This window comes from Trachinotus anak, unplaced genomic scaffold (genome assembly GCF_046630095.1).
Source record: "Trachinotus anak isolate AG129_WGS33_773 ecotype Australia unplaced genomic scaffold, CSIRO_AGI_Tana_v1 ptg000003l, whole genome shotgun sequence".
Lineage (NCBI taxonomy): Eukaryota > Metazoa > Chordata > Actinopteri > Carangiformes > Carangidae > Trachinotus > Trachinotus anak.
This window is the reverse complement of record NW_027273854.1, coordinates 22,744,224-22,770,366: the sequence shown is the minus strand read 5'-3', so window position 1 is coordinate 22,770,366 and position 26,143 is coordinate 22,744,224. Positions and strand designations below refer to the sequence as shown.

General features: G+C 42.9%; 1 protein-coding gene across 23 annotated transcripts in view; it reads right to left on the bottom strand.

Annotated features, from left to right (window-relative positions):
- Positions 1-26,143, bottom strand: part of nfixb (nuclear factor I/Xb) — a 175,189-nt gene that overhangs the window by 29,510 nt on the left and 119,536 nt on the right. For 14 of the 23 annotated variants that reach the window (XM_071474611.1, XM_071474626.1, XM_071474612.1 and 11 more), the window contains 5 exons: positions 6,241-6,306; positions 3,319-3,393; positions 2,109-2,229; positions 1,747-1,782; positions 905-1,035 (listed from right to left, as the gene is read on the bottom strand). In XM_071474611.1, coding sequence (XP_071330712.1) covers positions 905-1,035; positions 1,747-1,782; positions 2,109-2,229; positions 3,319-3,393; positions 6,241-6,306 — 429 coding nt within the window. The remainder of the gene's footprint in view (positions 1-904; positions 1,036-1,746; positions 1,783-2,108; positions 2,230-3,318; positions 3,394-6,240; positions 6,307-26,143) is intronic. The other 9 variants (XM_071474635.1, XM_071474627.1, XM_071474616.1 and 6 more) reach the window with 1 other exon arrangement.

Here is a 26,143-nt window from a genome sequence, read left to right as displayed (position 1 = left end):
GTAATAATAGTAAAGTCATAATAAAGTTTTTCTGAACTATAACTTTTGTTTATATAGTCATGAATATTTGGACGAATAGTTAAAGGCTCTGGTTTCTGAGAGTTTGATGAGAGGCTCAGTACCACTCTCATATCTGTACAATATAAAGCTATAGCCAGTAGCTGGTTAGCTTACATTGGCACAAAGACAGGAAACTGAGGGCAACAGCTAGCCTGGCACTGTCCAAATGTAATAAAATCAATCTACTAGCACCTCTAAAACTTACTAATTAAAAGATTATATCTTTTTAGTTTAAACTGTACAAAAGCCAAAGTGTGCTCAAGACTCCAGGAAGTCACTGCACCCCACCAAGAAGTAGTCATAGGCACATAACCCCCTGTAAAACCACAGCATGTAGGTTTTACACTTTGGTCATTGTAAGTTTGACAAATGAGATATTATGTGTTGATTAGTGAGCTTTACAGGCATTGGTAGGCTGATTTTGTTACCTTTGGACAGAGCCAGGTTAGCTGTTTTCCCCTGTTTCCAGTCTTTATGCTAAGCCAAGCTAAAAGGGTACTGACAGTAGCTTTATATATACACCGTACAGACATGAGAGTGGTACTGATCTTCTCACCAAACTCTCAACAAGAAAGCGAATAAAGGTATTTCTCAAAATGTCAAAATATTCCTTTAATGTTAGAGATAATAAACATGTTTTCAGGGGCTTTAAATTTCCACGTAAAACCAGTTCAAACTTTAAGAAAAACACTGGAGGAGTGGCGTCTGTTGCAGCTGCCATCAAAGTATTAACTTCAAAATCTGTTTCATGTTTGCGTCTGAATTGATGTGGACCTTGACCCAGCTTCTGGAGAGGCATCTGGAATGCGTGCAAAATCTGATGGGGAGGCTGTGGCGGCACTACCTGCATCCACATCATTAGGCCAACCACTGGACTGAGAGCTGCTGCCAGCCGCCGGGGAACGGCCTGAGTAGAAGACATCGTCCACCGGACTCTCCATCTCACTGTCGTCAATGGACTTGCGCTTGTTGGAGCTGAGAGAAAAAAGAAGAGAGAAGGAAGTTTGTTACATTCTTGAGGAGAGTGTTTGGGGGATGTCCTTTTATTTCATGCTTGATCAGATTTTTTTTCTATTTTTCTAGAACTTGCATGTTTGCCTAGGTTTCTCAATAAAACTGACAAGCAGCACTAATGGTTATTTGGGGCTGTTATGAAGGCACACAAAGCATTTTGTGGGACATGTGAGGATGAAAGTGGGTGCTTAATTCCCTCGGAGTCAGGCATGTGTCTGCATGAAACCAAGTGTAACAAGAACTCAAAATGTCAAGATTTCTCTTCAATGTTGTGTTTTCATATTAGGTTTTAGCCAAGGGGGGCAAAGCAACACAACTGGAGACAGCAAGACAAACATGAAGCCAGAATTTATTCAATACGATGTATCCATACTGGCCTGAAGTGGCGTTGCACTAGAAACCGAGCAGAGAAAGTGTGCATGTTGATGCTGGAATGAATTCCTGTGTGTGTTTGCAGATTCTTATAGACTCATACATCTGTGACTAATAAAATAAAAAAAAAGGGGGGGGGGGGGGGGTTGTGAATGTACAACGATCCAAAATGTTTAAATATGTGTGTGGTTGTGTGCATATCTGTGTGACAGCATGCGTGTGTGGCTTTTGTGTGAGTGTGATGCGGGGTTCTGTGTTACATTAGTATCAAGGGACATATTCTGTAATGAGTGTAACTACCTCCGTGGGAGACTTGCATAAAGCTCCATTTCAGTCCTGCAGCGTAAGATGAGTTGAGTGGGGGGGTGACAGAGGGAGCAAGGGGGAAAAACAGAGACAAAAGACACAAACACAGACAGTGTGACAGACAGATCGGTGGGAAAAGTGAGAGGGAGTGAGATGGATTAACAGTGAAGAAGGAAAAAGGGGAAAGAAAGACCACTATCAAAAAGCAGAGTAAGTTCAGCATAAAGACTTCAGAGGTTAGAAATTGAAGAAGTGAAGAATATTAGTACAGAAAAACTACATTTTGAGCATGAGTGTTTTGTGTGTTTGTATGCATATGTGTGTGCTCGTGTGTGTGTGTGTGTGTGTGTGTGTACCTGGTGGAAGGGGTGGAGGTGATGGAGCGCCGTCCCAGGGTCACCTGGTTGATGTTATAGTATCCAGGGCTGTCCAGGTCGGCCAGGGAGAAGTTGGGGCCGGTTGCTGTAGCCACCGGGGCTGAGGAATGCACACACACACACACACACACACACACACACACAACACACAGACACACACACATTACAGAGAAGCATATCAGAAAATTTGCAGCTACATACAGTAAATAATCACAACTTGACTTCCTGAAAGGAAAAGACTGGTGCTGGTCTGTTATATTGCATCTTTAGCTCTGTAGTTCATGAAAACACCAAAACCATAAATGCATTAGTCCATCTCTCAATTCAAGAGTAAGGTTACTCAAAAAAAAAAAACAAAACAAAAAAAACAAAGAGGCTTTGTTCCAGTTCAAAACTATCATCAGGGACAGTTTGGTGTCCTGGTATTTATTAGCTGTTGCTTCCTGACACCAGACTGATCCTGATGATTGAACAGCAGCTCTGTGCTTTTATGGAGTAACCTTACACGTATATGTGTAAAACATCAGTGGATCTTCTTCCATCTCAAATACTCCCTAACTTCCCCAGCCTGTCTGTATCCCACCCCAGCCCCAGTGCCATTAGATCCTACCGAAGACATCAAACTTTAAAAATGGGTGATAAAAATATAGTTAAATAAAAAAAAGGCCTCAGAATTGGCCTAAAACAGCTGGTCAGTGTGGTTTTTAGCAAACATTACTCAAACAGAGATACGCTGTACATTTTGTGGGACTAATTTCAACTGCGGATTAAGACACATTTGGTGCTCTGGCGAGCGTTCTCAGCAGAAGGACGGTTTATGTGGGACTGGGTCAAAATAAACCGCAGTGCGTGTGTTTATGTTAACAAAGGAACAATGGTGTGATGTGTTTTTAATAGTTTTAGACAACAACGAAGGAATTAACTATGTCTGCACGTGGATACACAGGCAATAATGAACATTGGGATCAAGTCATTGTTGTTGATGGTGAGAAGAATATAGAATATCACCAGCTTTATATTCGAATCACTAATTTATCTTTTTTTAAAAGATGTTACTTGTTGTTTGAGGGATGTTTCTAATTCAGTTATTGAAGGCGTTGTAACAAAGTGACTGCATGAAGTGTACAAGGAATGACAGGGAGAGTGTGTTGTCCAGAGATTGACGGGAGAAATTACAGCTGTGACTCACTCTGTGACACGCGGACCAGCTCGGCTACGTTCCACACGCCTGAAGTCACAAAGCAGTCCTGGAAACTCAAGTGGCCTGGGTAGAAGAGAGAGAGAGAAAAGTGTGTGAAAGCGGACTGCATATACCAAAACATGCGTAAAATTACAGGCGCACACAGTCATACACATGAGATGCAATCATCAGTGCACACACATGCAGAGGGAGCTGAAAAACATATGTATGGAAAAGCTCGACATATGCCAGTGTCATCCAGTGGAACCATGTGTTTTCTATAAGCTTACAACAGGCCCTTGGTTTCAACATGTTCATTTTGTCCACAACATACACAACCAATCAGGTTCAACACGGGACTACAATCACCACACAGACTGTTATGTAATGTATAATACATTGTGTATATTGAACCTTATGTATATATCATGCACACGCAAATCAGAGAACACATGTATAATGATACATCGAGTGTAACGATGCATAATAATAAGTAATCTGAGCAGTGATGCAAACACACATCCTTGTGCTTCAGTCCGTATAAGCTTCTTCCTTTGAGTCTATCGATACAGAAACCTCAACCTTAAAAGGAAAAATCTGTTTTCTTACAACGTGGGTGTTGGCTTTGCATCTTTGATGACAGAGGAGGATCGCACTCAACCACAAGAAACAACTTCACAAACCCTCTTTCTTGTTCCAGCGCTGGATGTTCATTGTTATGTATCTGACTGTCTTGCCAGGTGTAATACTAAGAATGACCTTAAAGAGAATCCCCTGTGTGTTTGCTCTTTAAAAGGCAGCTATACTGCACGATTGTGACACTGATGAAAGCCAGGCAGCAGAAAACGTTTTTCTATTGTAAACAAAGTGATTTCATTGAGTGCGATCTTCCTCTGTTACAATAAGAGTAACACACCGACCCCCCCTTCACATCTTTGGCCATCGACTCTATCTGTGATGATTGTATTGTATTCACCTAAGAGATTGCTGGGAACAACAGTGGCATTGCTACAACAAAGTTGCTCTGTTTGTAAAGAAGCTAACATCTTAGCCAAATTAGCTAAACCACTTTATTTGGAGGTAAAGCTGAAGGTGGGTCCACCTCAGATAGTTTTATGTTGAACCAGGAAACTGGACCACACGCTGTGACGAATGTTTACAATGGGAGATCTTTTAACCTTTTTAACCTTTGCTTTTGCTTGCAAAGAAGTTGGTCTAAAATGTGTGTTTTATCGGAGCCATGTGATCATGTGACTGCTCATGTTCCTGACTATTTTTAGCTACATCACCACAGAGCTGAAATTGTAGCAATTAACTTAGCAAGTACAATTTTATTATTGGGAATGAATTATGGCCAAAAGTACAGAATGAAAAAAGGACCTGAATTGTATTGAAGCAGGGTCATCCTTTAATCCCCGGTGTCTAACCATCAACCCTTAGCTTGACTATGCTTCTAAATGTAATCTTAATTTGAGGCACTAAACCTGAACCACTCGTCCTTGCATCCAGTGTTTCCTATACACAGGCTCTACTTTGGTGACCCACCCAGGTAGATAAAATCACTTGAGCCTCTCAACCGAACTCATTTTTGGGCCACACACCTGTTTGAGTTGCTGCAGTGTGGACTGCAGGTTTCTCTGTGTGCAGCCACCAAGCTAGCATCTACTGAAAGCCGGCATGTGAGGCGTTTAGGGTACAGTGGCAAATAGTAGCATTTACAGATAGTCTTCATGTGAGGCGTTTAGGGGACATCTGTAATTTTAGCTAAAGAAATTAATGTAGTTTACACCCTCTCTAAATTGGACGAGTCTCTGCATACACATTGGTCTCGCGCTGCACCATCCACCACCACAAGTATATTCTCAACCTGTGGGATATACTGCTGGCATCATCCTAGCAGCTTTAATCAATATTTTCATATTAATGATGGATCACATGACATGTGAAAGGATTCACTTGTAGTTATGAACTTACATAGAACGATAATCTGACACTGCAGTTTATTCTCAGCACTACAGAGTGTTGTTTTAATTTTCCTAGCCCTTACTGTTTTGATTTACATCACTGCTCTAATTAGTGATAATTATTGTTATTATCTGGCAAATGTTTTCAGTGAAAAAAAGCTCTAACAGCTGCAGCAAACAAGGACAGATTAAGTTAGCAACAGGCTGAACATAGTGGCGCAGCCAGGTAGTTTCCTCAGGAGTTGATGGAGACCAAAAACAGAGCTCATGTTGCTCTGTATCTGCTCTATGTGTGGCAAACCTTTGCAAAAAAGTTAGCCATGACTAGTTAACATGTAATTAATGTAATTAATGTTAATGTTAATTTGTCAGGTTTTTTAGCCTCCTGAAGTTAAGTTTTTTTAAATGAGGGAATATCCATATATCCATAATATCCAGGTGTGTGTATAAAGGATTGCCTAAGCTCCAGGGTGGAGTGAATTTTACACCCACACCTTTCCTCCCTCCTTCATTTCACCCCTCTCTCCATCTGTCCATCACTTCTCTCCTCAACCCCTTCACTCCCTCCATTTTCCTCCTGTCCTCCTTCCCTCTCTCCTTCACTCCATCCCTGTCCAGGGTTAACCACAGCGGGGACAGCGCATGAGGTCAGTGCTCAGCTCGGCAGCGGCCATGTGGTTCCCATCTTCCAATAACGTCAGTGTGATTTATGAGTGGCCCGCCACAATCCCAGCACAACCCCCACGCTACAGTACCATCAGCTCTCCTTACCATAATAAACTCAGACCCAAATCTGCTGGGACACACTCACACACAGAGAGGCCTGTGTGCAGGGGTAGTGTGTATATACTGTAAGCGCACATGTGTTACTGTCTGTATAAATGTGACTGCATGTACGCACAGGTATGTTAAACATTTTTGTGCACGCTTGTGTCTGTGTGTGAAAGGGACACAGCTGTAAACTTACCATTTGGTGGGGGCTTGACGTCTGTGTCTCCTTGCTGGTTTGAGTTGTCTGATTGTCCTGATTGTTCTGGAAGATAGAAAAAAAAGAGAGAGAGAGAGAGAGAGGGAGATGGTTAGTCAGGTGGACAGATGTCTGGACACTGCTCAAGGTGAGGGGGCAGGTTAGCATCAGAGGGAACTGGAAGGGAAATGGCGCCTTCTTTCATTCTTTCCACTGAGGAGAGACAGACGTGGGCCTGAGATTAAAGATGGGTGCATATTTCTGTTCAGGTTGAACCTCAGTTGAAAGTCATAAAATGGCAAATCGCAAGGTTAATATCCTTACTTCTGCAGTCTGTCATGGTCGGAGAATCACTTTTCCAACATAGTAGAGACAGTAGAAGAAGAGTTCAGTCTGGTGTCTTCTTTTTTGCCTACAAAACTCTTTTCTCCCCTTCTATACCTTATCTTTCAGCAACTCCAACCCACTCAAATGTACACACACTATTTTAGTTAAGGCCATAGACAGTGAAGAGGTCCCAAGAAACCTCAGCTTCTCCACAGCTGAAGAGTAAATTGAAGGGTAATTTTACAATGTACATTTTTGGGTTCTAAGCATCGTGTGGATTTCACCTCCCATGTGTGTGTGTACTTCAACAAAACCATGTTTTTCTCTCTTTCTTTACCTTTCTCTCTAGGAACCCCATTCAAAACACACACACACACACACACACACACACACACACACACTTCAGTATAGGACTTTGAGACTGCAGGTTGGTCAAACTGGTTCAAAGAAAGCTAAGCTTACCCACTGCTGACTTGTAAAAGGCACATTTCTAGGTTGAAGACGTGTTTACTTCACTTTTCTCTCTTTCTGTTTATTTCTCGGGCTCTAACATACAAACTGTTTCAGCTAAAGCAGCTATTTGTAAGTTTTGATGTTGCTACATAGCCAACATTAGCATTAACAGCTGTTTAGTTACCAGTCAAGAAACATTGTGAGTTCAGCCTAAAACTTTATTCCTTTACTCACAGCTGTATCCACAGGTGGAAAGCAACACCAATGTTAACTCTTGTTTTTCTTCTATTTCCATCACTTCTTTTCTCCTACAGAAGTTAGCATGCTAACAGCTAGCCCTGACCTGCTCAGCCCGTCTCGTCCCGTTCTGACACAGTCACACTAGCGTCCAGTCTGCCTTGAAGAGGCAGCTGCTCAGACGACATATTATAACCTCTTGTATTATAAATACAACAAGTTCTTCGCAGTAAACAGCAGTTCATGCTAACATTAGCTATGTAGCAAAAGCAAAACTTACATATAGCCCCTTTAAGGCATTAGGTGTGTAGTGTTAGAGGTAGTTCTCAGCTTCTCCAGTGTTGACTTGTACATTGAGGTGTACTTGTAAAATGTACTTTTTTTTTCAGGTTCTGGGCATCGTTTGGATTGCACCTCCTGTGTGTGTTTACCTTGACATCTATAGGGTCAGGCAGGCAGAGAGCTGCCTGCTTCAGCTAGTTTAGTTTGGCCTGCTGGCTGCCATTCTTCTTCAGATGTGTAATGCAGTCTTGTGGAGTTTTATGGTTGTATCATATATACCATTCAGGCCAATTACCCCACAGCACTGAAGCTTTAAGGCCATCCTGGGCCAAGTGTCCCAAGCCAGAACGTGGCCCCCTTGCAGCCAGCACTAGGCCCCCCCAATCTCAACATCTTCCCAAATCAGCGTCCTAATCTTGGGTGGCATTAGTGTGCTATGTGCCAGCAAACTGCTGCACTATTCACCCTGTCTGACCGCTGCCAAAACCGAGAAAACAAAAAGAGACAAACAAAATCACCTCATCACTTCGGGTCAAAGAGAAGGAGGGAAAACACAGGGATAGAGTTTCTTTTTTCCCCCCGCAACACTCATCCCTCATTCTGCGGGAGTGAGAGTCCATCTTCACGTCTTTCTCCCTCACTTCCTCTCACACTCGTTCTCTCTCTGCTTCTCTTTCTCTCTCGTGCTGTCGCTCTGTGGAATCCTGGCAGCCATCTTAGCGCTTGGCAGCCATCTTAGCTTTGGCGGTACCCATGCATTCCTGCTAGCTGACGGCACACCCACACATACACACACACACACACACACACACACACACATGCTTGCAAAGCACACTCTCTCTCACACACAGACCCAATGGTCTTAAAGATAAAAAGACCTACAGAGGATATGCAATGCTAATGGAGTGAAGATAAAACCACTTGGGACGCTTGTCTGCAGTCCTGTGTGTGTTGTGTTGCCCGCTCTAATAGTGCGTTATAGAGAGTGCACGAGTTAAATAAAAATGAGAGATGATCCCAGACGTCAGACTCACTCATAAAGTAAAAGGGAAGACGGAAAATAAGGAAATCGCTCAGGGCGACTGAGGTGATCTGAGATGAACCAGGAACAAACGAAGCCTGGGGCCTCTCTCTCTCTCTCTCTCTCTCTCTCTCTCTCTCTCATCGTGGTCGTGCTAACCCGGACGATCCTGATCCTGCCTTTCACTACAAGCACAAACCGCTAAAAACTGTTCAAACCTGTATGCCTCTCCACTGCGAGTTTCCAAGCCAAAAATCCAGTGCCTAGTTGTCATGACAACGGGGATGGCACACCGCAGTTAAAGTCCCTAATGATGAGTGGTTGTTGAAGCCTGTGTGTGCATATGTGACGCTGTTTGGCCTAGCAATTAGTTCGAATGAAGATAATAATATAGCCTACTGGCATGGGCTCAACGTGTTGTTTTGTTTAAGTATTTCTTGGCACCACGCGGACCGGCGGGCGCTGTGCTACAACTATAATGAGGTTGACTTATTACTATATCAGTCTTTCTGCATTTTAAGGTGTTAAATCCATTCCAGTTACATTATTAACCACATTTTCAAACACGGCTTTCGTAACTTTTCCCTTTTCTTGGCAAAAATATGAGCAGGAACGGACCTCTAAAAGTTATTAGAGGTATTATGCTTGGCTCCTCTCTACCACACAGATCTTTATTCAGTTGGAAATTGTAAAAGGTGGACAGGATCATATACTATGTGAAATGTGCTGTGACAAAGCTCAAGACAGTCTTTTTAAAGAAAGTGATTCCAGTCAGTTACATAGATGATCTTATTGATCATTGCACGCTGCCATTGAAGTCAAATGAGCTTCATCTGTTTTTGGCTTGTGGACCCTGAAAGTGAAGCTGACTGTGACACTTCTTGATTTGATTATTGTTTCATCTGAAGGATTTTAAAGTCATGAAGAGGTGAAAGTAAATGTGGAAAAAAAACAAACATATTTCTGTGTTGTTGTGTTTTGTTTTCTTTCTCATCCATCTAACACATCTGTATTTCATTCAGTTCCCTGCCTGGGTTACTGTTGACTGTGTGGTGCCACCTACAGGCTCATGATTTATTTTATACGTTATTATTATTTTAAAACAAGCTTTAAACCTGAAATAATTTTTTTTTTTGGCACCTCGGGCAATGAAGACAAGCTATATTATGGCTAACGTGTTAGCAAACGTCTGCCTACTTAGACATCCAGTGGCTATGAATGAACATTTTCAATCATTTATAAAGCTAACTGACAACTGACAAAGTTGAATATTCAGTCTGTTTAGTTTAGTCTCCACCCTGCTCCAGAGGAAAATATATTTGTCTTAACTGCTGCTAAAGATGCTCCGTTAGCTTGTCGCTAACACTGCTTTTCTGCTGTTGTTGGTGACCTGCAGGAAGTGTAAAGTGGGTTTTTAGAGCTTTTTCACTGATAACAGCTGTTTGTTGGCTGAAAACAAGGTGAAGGAAAACGGCGAGAGCGTACCAAAGTTTAGCTAAAACAATAAGCTAAAAGATGCTAAAATGTCGCATATAGCTCACATGAACCGTAGAGTCGGGTGATAAGTCTCTGCTGGTGTGATACCTTTCACGTTGCACATAGTCATTTGAACTGTTCTTCATATAAAACATTGTGTACAGGCACTTTAAGGTGCACTTTCTCTCTTGGGTTTGTTGTGACATTTATTTTCCGACACTGTCAAACTCTATTACGTCTCACTACTGAGTGGCAGTAATGAATCAAACACAAACTTCAAACTGCCACTGGGTCTCAGAGGAAGAAGCGGCAGTGCTGTCTTCAGTTTCTGAATGTACCTGTAATTGTGCTGAACATATTAGGCCACACAGGCGGCTCTGTGTTGACGGGGACTGCTGCCACCATTTTTTATTTCTTTGCAATCAGCGTTTGAATCAGGCCGTCTACTGCTGTGGGGAATGCACAGACAAAATAATATGAGATAGACTCTGGAGACTAAGAAATACACGCATGCTAATATGCTAATTTGACAGGTTTATTTAAAGGCAGGGGAGCAGACAAGTAATCATTAGTGAACAGTGAATGAAATACAGATGGTGTTAAAGTTACTGAGAGGCTCTCACTGAGCGACTGCAGGTGTTTCTTCACTGTGGGAAGATTACACCCCCTGAATAATGAAAAATAATTCTGTCCTCATTTCCCTTCACTCAGTTTACACTTCACCTGAACTGTGACTTCTTCTTCTTTGGTTCTTGGACTGTCACATTCATGCTGCTCACTAGTATGATCTTTTACATAGTTTTCTTCATAGAAGAGGACATAAGTCTTGTCACATGTCACATTTAGAAAGGTTTTTTTTCGGATTCTCCATAAACATTGAAGTTAAAGAGGTTAACTTAAAACTAAAGCCAAATATGAAGATATTTATCCTTTATGCTCAATTTATAAACCTGTTATGAAATCAGTATGACACCTGTTTTTTTGTTTGTTTTTTTTTTTTTAACTCCAAAACAGTATTTTATTGATTTAACAAATTAATTTTTTAAAATACATTTGCTTTTGTGTGATTACACTGAAAAGCAATGTTTGATGACTGCAGCAAACTAGGGAAATATCATCTTCATAAACGATGGACAACTCACTCGCAGACATCTTTAAACTGACTGAAAATCTGCAACAGTTCTGGAAAACATTATGAAACATATTTGTTATTTTCTCAACTCCTTGTTTTATTTTATTCTAATCTATTTGATCGTTTATTGTATTTTATTTATTTATATGTCATTCCCATGTTGTGCAATGAAGCAACAAAAAAACAAAACAAAACTGCCAATTTAAGAACTCAGGACATCTGCCACGACCTCCTCAGTGTGTCTGGCACTGACTCCATGCAGGCTTTTGTATATGTTTGTAAATGTTATGTATGAAATTGCTTTCATTTCTACATGAATGTGTGTGTATGTGTGTAATGCCTGGCACGGTTACAAGCATTCATGTAAATACACAGAATACTGTATAATGTGTGTGTCCACAATAACTGGCCATAGGTGCCTAAGGGGAGGGTGTTGGTGGGGCGCTGCAGCAAAAAAATGTGACATGTTCTCACCATCAACAATAGAGAGGCTGTGTATTATTATTATTATTGTTATTATTATTATCATTATTCCTGTGCTCCTGCTGATGCTCTGTATACCACCAGCAGGGAGAAATCACTACCAGCAGGCCACTCATCCCCACAGACCCCGGTGTGCACGCCCACACCTATAACACACACACACACACACACACACACACACACGTGCGCACACACACACGTGTGCACACACAGGCAGGGGTATATGGAACGACATTTATTAACGTGTTGGTTCAAATGCCTGCACGTGCACACGCCAAACATGGATACACATGCTTCCAAAGCACAAACATGCTCTTACGCACACACGCACACACACACACACACACACACACACACACACAAACACACACGTTTAAACACAGATGAATCACCCTTATCTCCTGCGCACAGTCGCCCCAAGGCCCCCTGCACACGCCTCGCCTGAGATAATAGAGCACAGGCACACACAGGCCATCAAATATACCATGCCATCGCTCTAATCACACACGCACACACTCACTCACTCTCACACACACACACACACACACACACACACACACACACACACACACACACACAGTGAGTTCATTTGGTTGCCTGGTCAGTGTACAGTCACTGCTGATGGACTCCTGCAGTGTGTACACAGAAGTTAACACTGGTTATACATTTGTCACACTGCAGATGCAGACAGAGGCTAATAACTCACACCCAGGCTAATGTACACACACTCAAAGTCACACTTACTTAATCACTCTATTCATCATACACACAGACACAAAAACGACGCGCCGCACATATACACAAGTGCAAATCATTTAGAGACACTTGAATGTAAAATTACATACACATGCTCACTCGCCTAGTACACAGGCGGCCATCGCCAGTGCTAATGGACTCATTTACCGTGCGCATATTCATATACGAGTGCACACTGCACACTTTTTGCTAATTTACTGAACAGCTTAGAGTGTTTGTTTGTGCATCACAAGCACACATGAGCAAACAGGCCCTCTGTAATCTAATGTGCACTAAGTGAAGGGTTTTTTTTTTTTCAGACTGATGACAGACTGTAAAATCAACATCACCGGCACTGCAGATAAAATATAACAGCTTTGGTTGTTAAACTTGACAAAGGGACGGAAGTCAGTCATAAATCTTCCTCAAAATAGAGATGCCGCACTGATGGAGAAATTGCTTTCAGGTGTACAAATGCATTTAGTAATATGCATTCATAGTAATATGCATCTGCCTGCTCATCTGATAAATTAAACATTTACATTCATGCAAACACACACACAAACACACACACACACACACACACACACAACTTTTTAGCTAGAACTGGAGGTGAGTAAAATACACACACACACAACAGCTGCACAGATGTACCTAAAATATCTCAGATTTTTGCACGTAATTCTGCATTAGTGTTTGTGTGTGTGTGTGTGTGTCACAGGATGTGTAAGCGCTAATGACTGTGGGGAATTGTGCAAAGAGCAAAGTGCTTAAGTGCCACAGCCAACTGCTACTGTACAGAGAGTCTCCACGCTGTAGAACAGCAGCAGAGGATTTAAAGGATAATTTCAGTTTATTACAGCTTGGATTATTATCTTATTATATTATTCTGGCTTTTTTTCTACCATTGTTTCTGTGAGTAATAACATAATTAGACTGACCAGTATAATTACTGAGATCTGGGAACATGAGGATATATAAAAAAAAAGTCCTAGTACAAGTAAATGTGTGTTTTTCAGAGTTTTGTGGACTTGTATTTTTTAAGAATAACATATTACACAATATGTTACACGTGTGAGAGGGATATTTATTAAAATAGTTTGACATTTTGGCAAATTAGCTTCTTTGCTGTGAGTTAGATGAGAAGCATTTAAATCATTTGAAGGAGTTAAAGTACAGGCAGCCCTAAAGTCTTGGTCTTGCAGGAGACAGATTAGAAAAAGATTTACCTGATCCTGTGAGGACATGTGTATTATGATTATTATATGGATATGGTGAGAATGACAATTAAATAAATTTGAAGGTGAACTTGAATAGGTTGTGAAACTCTAGTTTTGTAAAGTCTGACAAAATGACCCTGATGGTGCCATCAATTTATTATTGTCATCATCATCATCCTCATGAGAAAGCCTGAATTACAACTGGGGACGTGGTGTTTGAAGGATATGGGCAATTAAGGGGCAGGGAAAACATTATTGAGTTGCATTATGGGAAATGTAGGCTCCAGTGTTTTTGGAGTAGAGCGTAGAAGTGAGGATGCGTCAGCCTCTGCTGCATCGATTTCAACCATTATTTTTGAATCTGTCTCTTAAATGGGGTAAATGTTAAAATGTTAGTGGTGCCATGTTTGAATCCTCAGATCTGCAGGAAAAAGGGAAAAGTATCTGTGCTCCGTCTGCTAAATGAGGCTACAAGGAGCAGCAGTAAGTGTGTAGCAGCTATCGAACGTGAACATGACACAGGCCATGTTTAAATGTACACAACTGACTGACAATATAAATGCCTCCTCCGCCCCGTGACCCCTGTGACTCCGTCTCTCTGCCTCCACCCTCCGTGTCATTTAAGGATAGCTTCGCAGACACGGTTCAGTTAACAGTCAAATGATAGGGGCCTCTTCCTCCAACTGTTCGACGGCTCTGCGGACAAATCTACCACTGTTCTCCCACTCTTCATCTCCTCTGCCTCTCCCTTTCACGCTCTCATGCTGTGACGAACCCCCCCCCCCTCTCTGCTCCTCAGCTGCCATGACTTCAGTCTCTATGAGTAGTGGCGTTCAGGCGTGCCGATCCCTGTCATTCCTCGTGGACTGTGTGGAGCACCAGCAGCAGCTCAGTCCCAGGCTCTGGGTTAATGTGGGAATGCAGCTGTGGTGCTGTGTCCGTACATCTCTGCCTAGATGTGACGTGGGCAGCCCCTGATTGAATTGCAGCGCGCATACATATACACAGAATAATAAACACAATGGAGTATGTATGCACAGCTGTCCGCTGACGGACGTAAAGCAGGAGCTGCACAGGCAAACTGCACTGACTGACTTACATATACACGAGACTGCGTTTCACTTCAAGTGTATATGGCTGTGCAGTCTCACCCCCTCTCTCCACCCCCAGCCCCCCCATCCACCAGCCTCTGGATAAAGAAAGCAAACAGCCTCCCCAATTGGGTTTCGCTTAAGAGGTTTATCAGTATGTTGCTAAACATTCTGACCTTTTTTTTAATCTTTAATGCGCTTAAAATGTTCCAAACCCTCCTAATCCCCACGGCTATCCCACACAGATGTTCACTCGGCTCTTTTATTGGACTTTATTTTATCCTTTTTTTTCTTCTTCTTCTCCTACTCCTCCACCACCTCCTCCATCCTCTCCACGTCCTCCTTCTCTGCCCCCCCCCCCAATCTCCGTTTTCATTTACAGATTCATTTTCCGGTTTCTGAAAACTACTCATCGCCTTCTGATCAGCCCCCCACCATCCCTGTTGTACTTCAATCTTTTACAAGCAAAGCTCATTCTGAGCCCGGTTTGTTAAGCGGTTCTTATTGGACGCCGCTGCAGCTGGGGAGCAGTGATGGTACAGTATATCTGTCCTGTGAATGACCCCGGCTCACTGTGGCCACCTTTAGGTGCAGAGAAATAAGCAGAGCTGTGACAGGAAGCCGCTTTCTCCAAAGGTGGCCGTGAATATTTCATGGGAATTTGTTTCATTAGATAGAGTACAGTGGAGTGTAACGGGATAATAACAGGGGACGTGATGAACAATGTGGTTATACAGTGTTCCTGCTGAGCGGACAGGACATACGGAGCAGCTGTTTCAGCTGCTACGCACTGAGTCATCCACTTCAGCCACTGCTCTTTCATTTACTTAGGCTCTACCATGAACATGTATTCAGTTCTTTGTTTTTTTGAAGGAGGCTCCAACAGTGGAAATACAATCTGAAAGTGATCCAGCCCTGGGTTGGTTTTCACATGTGTGGGGAAAACATAAAGTTATAACAAATCTACTGCTCATCTATACACAGTGTAGAGCAGCTCACTGTGATGCTGCAGAATGAGTTTGGGACCAATCAGATGCTTCTCTGGTGTTACAGCGAGATGGATATGAATCTAATCTAAAGAGCTTAAAGCTTTTGCACAGTGCTCTATATGCACATGTATCTTTAGCCGAAGTTACATTTAAATCAGTGACTTTAGCAAATAAATTATGAAGAAATTGCTCCATAATAATGGTAACATAACAGAAATAGAAATAGAAAAAGTAAAAATGCAGATTAAACCTGTGGGTTGTATTGCTAATGCACTAACCCTACTTCATTTCATCTATTTACTTTTTTTTATGCTAGAATGAAATTGCATTTATATTTTTTATATTTGTTTGACAGGAAAAAAATGCAAAACAAAACAAAAAAAGGAAACACTAAATAAACTAAATGAAACAAAACAGTGGAGAAAAAGAAAAACATGAGCAAGAAAAGAAGACAATAAAAATGGCATAAAACAAACAAAACCTGTTTAAAATCTTTTTTTTTAACCAAAGACGTGCAGGAGGTGGGAGGTCTGTTCCTGCCCTGAACACAGGCTGCAGGTTTTCTCTTACAGCTCCCTGTGCTGTGCTAACGGGCTCCACCATCAGGGCAGGGCAGGCTGGACGTACCCTGGGAGGCAAAACCCGGGGCACAAGTCTGAGGAGCTCACTCTCTGCTTGTTAAGTTTATTGCTGCTAATGAGCCTGTGGTAAAAACTGAAGGTGACTGATCAAAATATCATCATATTTATCAACTGTGAGGAGGAGGAGATTTAAAATGAGGGGTTTTACAGAACATATCCAGATCCACTGATGGAAATAAACAAAAAAAAAAAAAGTTCCTCAGATCTGTTGAGTGGCGTCCGTCAGCACATGATGTTATGTTTGGGTTTTAAAATGAAAAATGCCTGCACCCTTGTGTCCCGGGCCCATTTACTGTCAATGGAGCAGCTCGTTGCTGCTTTCAAATCAAAGACCGAGCTTTCAAAGATTGAAAGAATAACACTCGGGGTTTTCAGTTTTAGGATGGATTTTCCCTTCAGCTATTTTTGGCGCTTTCCTGGGAAGTTTATTTGGCTTCTATATCCACACCCTACCTATTAAACCAGCAGCTTCAAATTCTGGCAATTGCTCTTGCACTATGGTGGTGTCAACAAAATAGCAGTTCCAGGCTAGCGGACCTGCAAGTTCCCATCTTTTCGATCCGCTGAAAACATCAATGGAAGTCTAAATAATCGATCTTTGTTCCCACATTCAGTGCAAAAGTGACAATAGCGCATCTCTGTGTAGTTGAGTGGATGTCTGGTATGTAACTCCATGTGACAGCACAGCATGGGGCCATGTGATTAATTGTGAAATGTGTTTTCTATGCCGGTAGTGCTGAAGTGTGAATGTGTGGGCGCGAGACTATAAATACAGTGCGCGGTGGCTATGGATGTGTGACTGTGTCTTCTATATGTTTATGATTGAGTATATGTGCAAAAATTTCTGGAGAGCACATGTTGAGGCGCAGTTGGAGATAAGCGTGTAAACATCTGTGACTGACAGGCTGAGCAGCGGCGTGCGGGAGGGAGACAGCGCTCTTTTATCAAAACACGTACGCATGCGCGTGCGTCAGCATGTGTAACACTTCGTGGGAGTATTTGCACGTGCGTGCTCCCTGCGTCTGTACAGTATGTGGGAAAGTTCGGTAAATTGAGAAAGATAATTCTGCATTAGATGCACATCTGTGTTTTTGTGTGTGTGAGAGAGAGAGAGAGAGAGAGTGTGTGTGAGCGAGAGTGTGTGTGCACCGCGTGGCCGCCTGGCCCGAGCCCTGTGCCAGCAAGGAGCAGGTGTGGGGAGGCAGCCCTGCTTTGCCCGTTGCCCATCTGCGTGGCCGTCTGTGTGCCGCCTGCGCCCTCTCTGTGCCAACGCCACACAGAGCTGGGGAGCCAGGGGGTGAGAGGAGGGTGAGAAGGGGTGAGAGGGGCCTAAAGGGAATCAACCATGGGAGAGAGAGGAGGGCAGGGGGTAGAAGGATGGAGCGGTGTGGGGATGGAGGGGGGGCATCTGGCTGGCTGCCCATGTGCACCCCCGCCTCCCCTCTCCCTCTGCCCTGTTTCTTTTATCTTTTATCTGTGCCTATGCTGATGAGCTGCGATGTACAGAGAGAGATCGAGCGAGCACAGAGAAAAGTCTCCTCTACCACATTGTAGTAAAATTCTTCCTCTACATCAAGTCCGTAACCCCCCCCACTCTCTCTGATATGAGGCTGGTGATTATTATTCTGTGACTTCCCTGATTTTGGATTTCTCCTCCTCGTGTCCTCGAATTTAAACCTCACATCCAAACGTTGACATTAAGCTGAAAACGCATATGGAGAGGTGTCGTTGCTCCATTTGGCCAGCAGATGTCACTTGTTGGCAGTGGGGACACGACGCAGCAACACATGCTAAAGAAATCTGCCTCTCGCAGGGGGAAGAGGGAGCGGTGGGAAAGATTTCAGCAGGGCTGCCACGGCTTTAGCAGGAGGGGAGGGAGGGGAGGCGGAGAGGGGAGGGGGGGTAGAGATCTCTGGCATATCTTGCTTCAGTCAAATTTCTTCTCCAAAATATATATATATATATATATATATATATATATATATATATATATATATATATCTGTAGCTGCAAAAACTCAAATTTTCAAAACAGATCCTACAATATTTTTCATATTGGATGTCAAAAAAATAAAAAAAAAATATTTTCCATTTCCCTCTTTTTTCGTGTTCCTGATCACATCCCTGAAACATGCATGATAACACTCAGAGTCACAGCTGGCCTGACGACACGGACAATAAACACACACTGAAAAACACTCCGAGTCCATCCAGACTCTGTGCACTGGCAGCCCTGTTAAAACTGCACTGATGATTTGTGTATATTAAGTTTCATGCAAACAGAACTGAGGATAAAATGTATAGCACTGAGGTTCACAGCTCAGAGTGAAAGACACGAGCCACCCTGAGGTTCCCATGTTGTGATATATGTGTGTGCACATGTGTTTCTCTCTATCTGTCTCTATCTGTCTCTCGCTCTCTCTCTCTCTCTGTGTGTGTGTGTGTGTGTGTGGCAGGGTCTGGGCACAAGTGGGAATGGGGATCATGTGATGCCAGTCTCTGCCAGGGAATGGGGGAGAGAGACAGAGAGGGAGGAGGGGAGGAGGGATATAGGGAGAAAAGAAAAAAAAGGAGAGAGAGAGGCAGACAGAGGAGAGAAGTGGAGACAAGAAAAAGACAAAAAAGAAGTGAATGAGAGAGAGGAAGAAAGGGAGGGGGGAAAGAGAGGGAAAGAGTGATAGATTGAGAAAGTGGGGGGAGAGAGAAAAGGATAAGGGGGGGGGGCTTGAAGGGGGGGATTGTAAGAGCTGTGGGAACGTTTTGCCTCGCCAAGAAAGACGTGAGCAGAGAGAATAAAAGAAGGAATGAGAAAGAAAGAGAGACTTGTTGGCAGAGTAGAGGAGGAGAGGAGAGGAGAGGAGGGTACGAGGGGGAGTGGGGGCAGCGTACAGTGGGCACCAGCTCGGGAGCAGACACGATCAAACCCGGCTCTACAGGGGAGACGAGGAAAAGCAAACACACACATAACACCACAGCCACCGAGTCACTTCACTACGAGCCAAACACTCCGACATATTCTCACAGTATCTCCCACTAATAAACTCATACCCTGGTGCAAATGCTGGGAGGCAGGCCTATCATTGATGTGGGGACCTGCCACTCAAACCAGGACTCTGCGTGTGTGTGTGCTGCAGGGACCTTACAGGGAGCAGAGAGCATGACCTTGTGAACTTCTGTTGTTTTATCACCCACTGTGTCAGTTCCCTCAGGACAAATTCTCAGCTCACAGTGGACGAGTTCATGTAGCTTTCAGAGTAAGTGGACAGTTAAAATACTAGGGCTGGACAATTCATCTAATTTTATTTCGATTACGATTTTGGCTTCCAGCGATTATGAAAACAAGACAGAGATAAAACGATTATCGTGCCCCATTGTGTTTCGCAATGAATTTCATCCCCCCTGCAAAACCCATCCCCCAAATCCACGCCTGGGATACATTTCAGTGTACATTAGTACTGTACACTGAAATGTACACACTGAAATGGAGTGCGTCATCTTGAGCAGTTTGCTGGTTCAGAGACTTTCTATATATAGTCAGTAGAGACCATGTCCTGTTTGGCTGCTACCCCACACTCGGATATCTTTAACTTATATCATGTAGAACCAGAAAAACTACAAATACTAAAATCAGTTTTTTTAATTTATGTTTTTCTTTTTTGGTAGTGCTTGATATTAGCTTTACTATCAACAAGTGTAATGCCAGGTTTGTTGTGTTGTACTGCTATATATTTAGATATTATATATTTTATTGATTTATCTTTTTTTATTTTTTTTTTTACTTTTTTAAAATTTGTTTTTCTGTTGAACTGTATTTAAAGTTCAAGAAAGTCTGGCCTGGCTTCTGCAGCAGCAGGAGACTGTTTTTAGTCTCAACAGTCCCATAGTACGCTACCTGCTCAGCAAATAGCATATAGCAAACAGACATAGTTAGCAACTAATGGGTGAAACTAGCGTTGCGTTTAGCAACAAAAGAGCTAGCATCCTGTTCAGCTGGTAAAGACCAAAACAAAAGGAGAGTGAAACTTAGATTTATGGACAAACACATCTTCTAATGTCTGTGTCTGCTAAATGTCTAAAGCCACTGTTGCCGACCATGTTCGGCTTTTCTAACAAAAAAGGTGATGATATGTTGTGTTTAGAGCTTGTTGCTCTGCCCCCAAGTGGCCAAAAAACAAACAACAAAAAAACAATAATACAGATTTAAAGAGACAGTGAATTTATAATATTTTACCCCTGTGGTAACTGTTTAGTTATCTGTTGCTTAAAACCAAATATATGTCCAAAAAGAAAGCCATGTTTCTCTTTCCTCTTCTTTTAAAATGTTAAAATATTGATTAATGACTCACTGTAAAAAAAATCATGATCATGTAAAGTATATTTTCCAATATCAGTATGTTGAATTCAATTCTATTTTATTTTTATACAATATCATGCCATAACTATATGATTTTGATGAAAGTGTTTTAATTTTATTTATCTGTCCTCCAGGATAGTAATGGTATTTTATGCCGAAGGAGGTATAAAGCTAAAAATGTAATGTGTGTATATTCAAAGAACATTGTATATCAGCAATTTACCTGCATGGCTTCACTTTCAGTCTTCACAGTAAATTTCACTGGGTTAATAAACAGGCGGCATACAAATCATAAATAAATCTCATCATGAGAACGCATTATGTCACTCCTCTCACATTTTACCATTATGCCGACAAAATATTATTTAAATTATGAGACAACGTTGTTTGCATCACACTCTTCATTTACACCAGCAGGCCTTTGGTCTGGTACAGCCTGGGCCAGAAAACACTAACGATTTATTTTGGGTTTGTGAACTATGCAAATAAATGCTCCCAAATCTATCTAGGGCTTGGAGGACGTGTTTTATGGGGGTTGTAAAACTCCACACAAACACATAAAGCAGGCTTGTAAAAATAATGTGCGCTCTGCATAAATGCTCATTTGGACTAATGAATTAGGGGAGCGATGAATGGCTGCGTAAAACTCCACATCCTCCCCGGGTGATGCCAACGGAGGTATAATGTATGATTATTGCACGTTGGTTTTTCTGCAAATGTATAGATGTGTGTGCTGGAGGAGGGGTGAGTGTGCGCGAATCTCAGCAGCTCCTTTGTGTGATTGACTCATGTTGCTCATCCTCAACCTTTCAGACCGGTGTCAAATCAGGACACTGAGGGAAAAGCTCCAGCAAAGCTGATCCGGGATGACACACACAAACTACACGACAAACACACACACTTGTTTACTTCGTCACTTTTGGGGAAATATAGACCTGTATTCATTTCCTGTAGACCTAACCCTAACCCCAACCACTGCTTTTTCCAAATTAGGTGCACAGCTTTTGTCCCCAATTAACTCGCCTTTAGTCTGAAATTTGTCTCTAAAAGTGACTTAAGTCAGACCCTCACACACACACGTGCGGGAGCACTGACAGTGGCTAAACATCAACTTGTGTTCCAGTAACTTGGGAGCTGATCTGCATACATCCTCCTGAGATGGTGGGGGCTTTCCCAAGTAAACGAGAAAGATGTCCAAAAACCAGTGTTTCTGGGGAATGGACAGCCAGCTCTGCATACCTACAGCATGAACCAAAGATTTATTCTTTCAGCTGACAGAAAGGAAGAAGAGGAGGAGGAGGAGATCGGCAGAGAGAGAAAGCGATCGAGAGTAGCAGATGAGGCCTGAGAAAAAACAATCAGCCAAATGAGGGCACAGATAGAAAGGCAACCTTTGACCACCAGCTGTCTGGGAGTCACTGCCCAGCCGCATTTGTCAGTCTGTGTCCCCAGATGAACTCAGCCCAAGGGTCAATGGCTCCCAGCACAGCCGTGTGTTTGTGTGCCTCATTTCCATGTGTACACACACACACACACACACATACACTGCTGCAGACTTATGCACACACACACACAATTGCGTTAGTGAGTCTTCCAGTGTTTGTGTGCATGCCCATGCGTACGAGCTGTCTGTTATCTGTGTCAAAGCTGGCTTTATCTCTCCGGCAGATAAGGTGAGTAAACAACCGCGCAGGCCTTCCTGTCTCTGACATGCTAGGTGATAAATGCACCAGCCTCCTGTCTTTGCCAGATGTTGCCCAGTATCAGGCCCAGGGCGCTGGGGCAAACGATTCAAGCGAGTCCCAGGCTCTAGCTGCAGCCCCAGGCCTGAGAGTGAAAGCCTCCTCCCGGTGAACTACAGTGCAGACATACTTATCATTCTGTCTAAATAAGTCTACCTGCTGCCTCATATAAGAGCCGCATGTATAGTTTTCACAGGCTGATGCAGACATCAGATTTACAGCATGAGTGAATCAAAAGGCATGTCCATACATGTCAGACACACAGGATTAGCCTAGTTTGCACAGCTTATGGCTCCACTCAGGCTCTCCCTCGCTCAAGCTGATAATTGGAGATTTATTCCTGCCATCTATCAATCCATCTATTAACTTATTAACCCAGATAAAAGCTTTAAAACCGTCCTTCCTCCCTCTCATCAGAATCAACACGGTGAAAAGAGATTAAACCGGTGCCAATCCACTGAGCGAGTTCAAAAATCATTCTCATCAATAAGCATCACTGACCTCGGCCTTATTATCTCTGAATGCAGCCTCTATGAGCTCAAGTGATGCTCTTTAAAATCTGACCTTGTTTGAAAAGCCGACGTGCTGAGAGTGAATAAAGGAGGGAAAAGCAGTAGAAATTCAAGAAAATAAAAGACAAAGACACAGAATTCAGTTAAATATCAGTGTAGAGAGCAACAAAATCCTCTTCACAGTTAACTCAGGCTTGTAATATTCAATACAGACATTTTTGTCTGTGACACAGGGGTGATCATTTCATGTGTTGACCATCACGGCTAAAATGTTTAGCACATCTGGGACCAGAATGTTCAGATGAATACGGTCTTCGCCATGGTAACACATCATTTTCATCAGTGTCATGCTCTGCAGTGCTGCTGATGTCTACGAGCACGCATACCAGGGAAAAATGATCACTTTGTATATTAATTTAAATGGGAGCTTCTGTCAGTCTGTAAAGGGATGAGATGTCGGTGCAATGGCCGCCCTGTTGCCTATGGCTCTGTGGTATTAAATGGAGAGGATGTTCAAGTCGAGGGGCAGACCAGAGGAGCCTGCATCTGTTTGGCAGTCGCTCAGAAATGTCTAGCGTTTCACACTACGCCTCTGGGATCGCTGGCCCAATCTCAGCCAGAAGTTTATGAAAAACAGAAAGAGGGAACCAGGAAGGAGAGAAAAGCTAGGGGGGTGGGTGAAGTGATGAAGCACGAATGAGAGGAGAAGAATGAGCTGGATGACACGAGAGGACAGAAAGAGAGATAGCAGAGAGGAGGAGGTTGGACAGCTGAAATGAGAAAGGGAACCGGTTTAGATGATGATGTGATGTTTTCCATTCTGCCTGCGCTGCGTGTGTGTGTGTGACGGGTTCTCCTGAGGCCCCTGAGGAGCCTGAGGGCCCCTGGTGGGATCTGTGAGTGGATTCAGGTGAGGAACAGGTGCAGCCACATATCAAAACACACGCCTGTGACTGTGGTAATTACATACTATGGTCAGAGGACAATGGTATGTGTGTGTTTGATCTATGTGCACAACTGTGCACGCACATGAACATGTATGATCCATGCAAAATGTGAAGGTTAAACCATGTGAGCAGGGATGCATGACTGTGTGTGTGTTAAGTATTTTATGTACTGTAAGCACACACAAAAGCCTGTGTATTCCTTGGATTAACATGTGACAGGCAGCCCTGTCTTCAGTCAAACCCAGTCCTCCACAACAAACCCACTCCCCAGAGCCTGATCTTTGGTTTGGTCTCCGTCTCAGCTGTCACCACGCCTGCACTGTCTGCCTCCTGTCAGCTTCACTGAGAAAATACACAGGGATTTATAGCCATAACATAGTGTATGCGCGTGCGCACACACACACACACACACACACACACACACACACACACACACACACACACACACACACACACACACACACACACTCAGGAATACAACGTTTTCTAACAGGCCGACCAGATGAACTGTTGTAAATTGGATGAGCGGTTGTTATGAAAAAGAAAGAGGACGTAAAGAGGAGGTTAAGAACAGTAGTTAAAGTGAAACTGAAGTAATTTGAATTATGTGTCTACAGGAAGGAAGGTACGTCCCAGCATTCATATTACTAAGTTTAAGGTAAGCAAGTTAAGTTTAAAAAAACTTATCCACTTAGTTTAGGCTGCACTTGCTAAGTTTGTAAATTCATAACTAAGTTTATGTAAAAAGTGTTTGCCAAATTCTTTGCAAGTAATATTCTAGCTAGTTTCAAACTACTTAGGGTGCACCAATACCAAGACTAAAGAAGAAGACGTTTTAGCAACTGAATACTTTACTTAGATCAGTGGCTAAGAAACATTTGTAGTGCTGTGCAATCAAAAGTTACTGTAGCATCACAAGCTAACTCCCAAAAATGAGTTCTACCAAGAGTTAAATTAAAAGGTAGTTCTTTATTAATGGAGCTATTAGCAAAGGGCTGGTTTTGTCTCCTGTCTGTCATTTTATTTCGTATAGAAGAAAACAGACCTGGTTATATAGACAAAAGTGTGCAGTGCATTGTGCTTATGTGCAGATAAAAGGACTACTGACCATGGACATTTTGAGCATAATATCAGAGAGCTTAGACAATCACTGGAGATATTTAAAATACAATTTGTTTTACTCTTGTCTGTCAACCTCCTTGACCCAAACTGTACACAATAATCCTCACCCATCTGGTATCTATGGCAGGTTGAGGCCCGCTCTCTTCATTTCTATATATTAGTCTGCTGCAGTCTTTCATAAATACATACTACTCCACAGAGCTCTGCTTTAAAAAAATAACCACTTCAGGTTGTATAAAAACAACAACTTTATAAGCTTGAAGACTCTGACCCCAGAGGCTGCTGTCTTTCTGCATGTGGCCTATTACCTCCATTGTTTTGTGAAGGCATGTTCCTCCAATAAAACAATCAAGGGAACGTATAAAGACTACTAGGAGTAATATGAGCCCGGCTTCTTCCGCTTAGGTTTGGATCCACAGTCAGACCCTCCTCATTGAGAATGTGTGCTAACTCAGGCCTGCAGGAGGGAGGTGGCAGCGTGTTTATTTTACTGTGGGCTGTATCTGGCCATCATTATCTCACACTGCAGAAGGAGCGCTGTAAACAGATGCTTGCGGCCCACTCAGCTGCAATAGTGCGTCTGGCTGAGGCTGCAGCAGGGGTGGGAAAAGGGGATCTTAAGATGCTGAGGTCGGAGGCATGGGAGCGGGGACAGACTGAGGTTAAGACTGAATGTGAGGATGAGTATGGAGCTGATTTTGAGGTTACGAGGGAGCAGCTGTTATTTCTACGGCTGGCCCTGGCGACGGAGCGAGGAGCTGGGACAACGGGATCAAGGCTGGGTTCTGCGCTTTGGCCTCACTGTGGCCTTCAATATTATCACATTGAAAGAAAGGTTGTTTTTTAACTGTCATAACACAGAGGGAAGCCATATCAGTTCAAGATGCTCTTGCCGGAAAGCTCAACAAACACTGGCAGGGAAGTTTTCACAGAGCCGCGTGGCCTAAACAAACTGCTGTGGAAAGAACAGAGAGGGGGGAAGAAAATAAGAAAAAGAGGGTGAGGGGGATGGGGGGAGGGGGGAAGGAGAGAAAAAATGAAATGGCGTCTCTGTTAGTTACAGTTGGGGGAGAAGGAGAGAGCAAGAGTGGGATCTGCTGCTTTTTTGACTTTAATCAAAAGCAGAGACGCTCTGCAGTG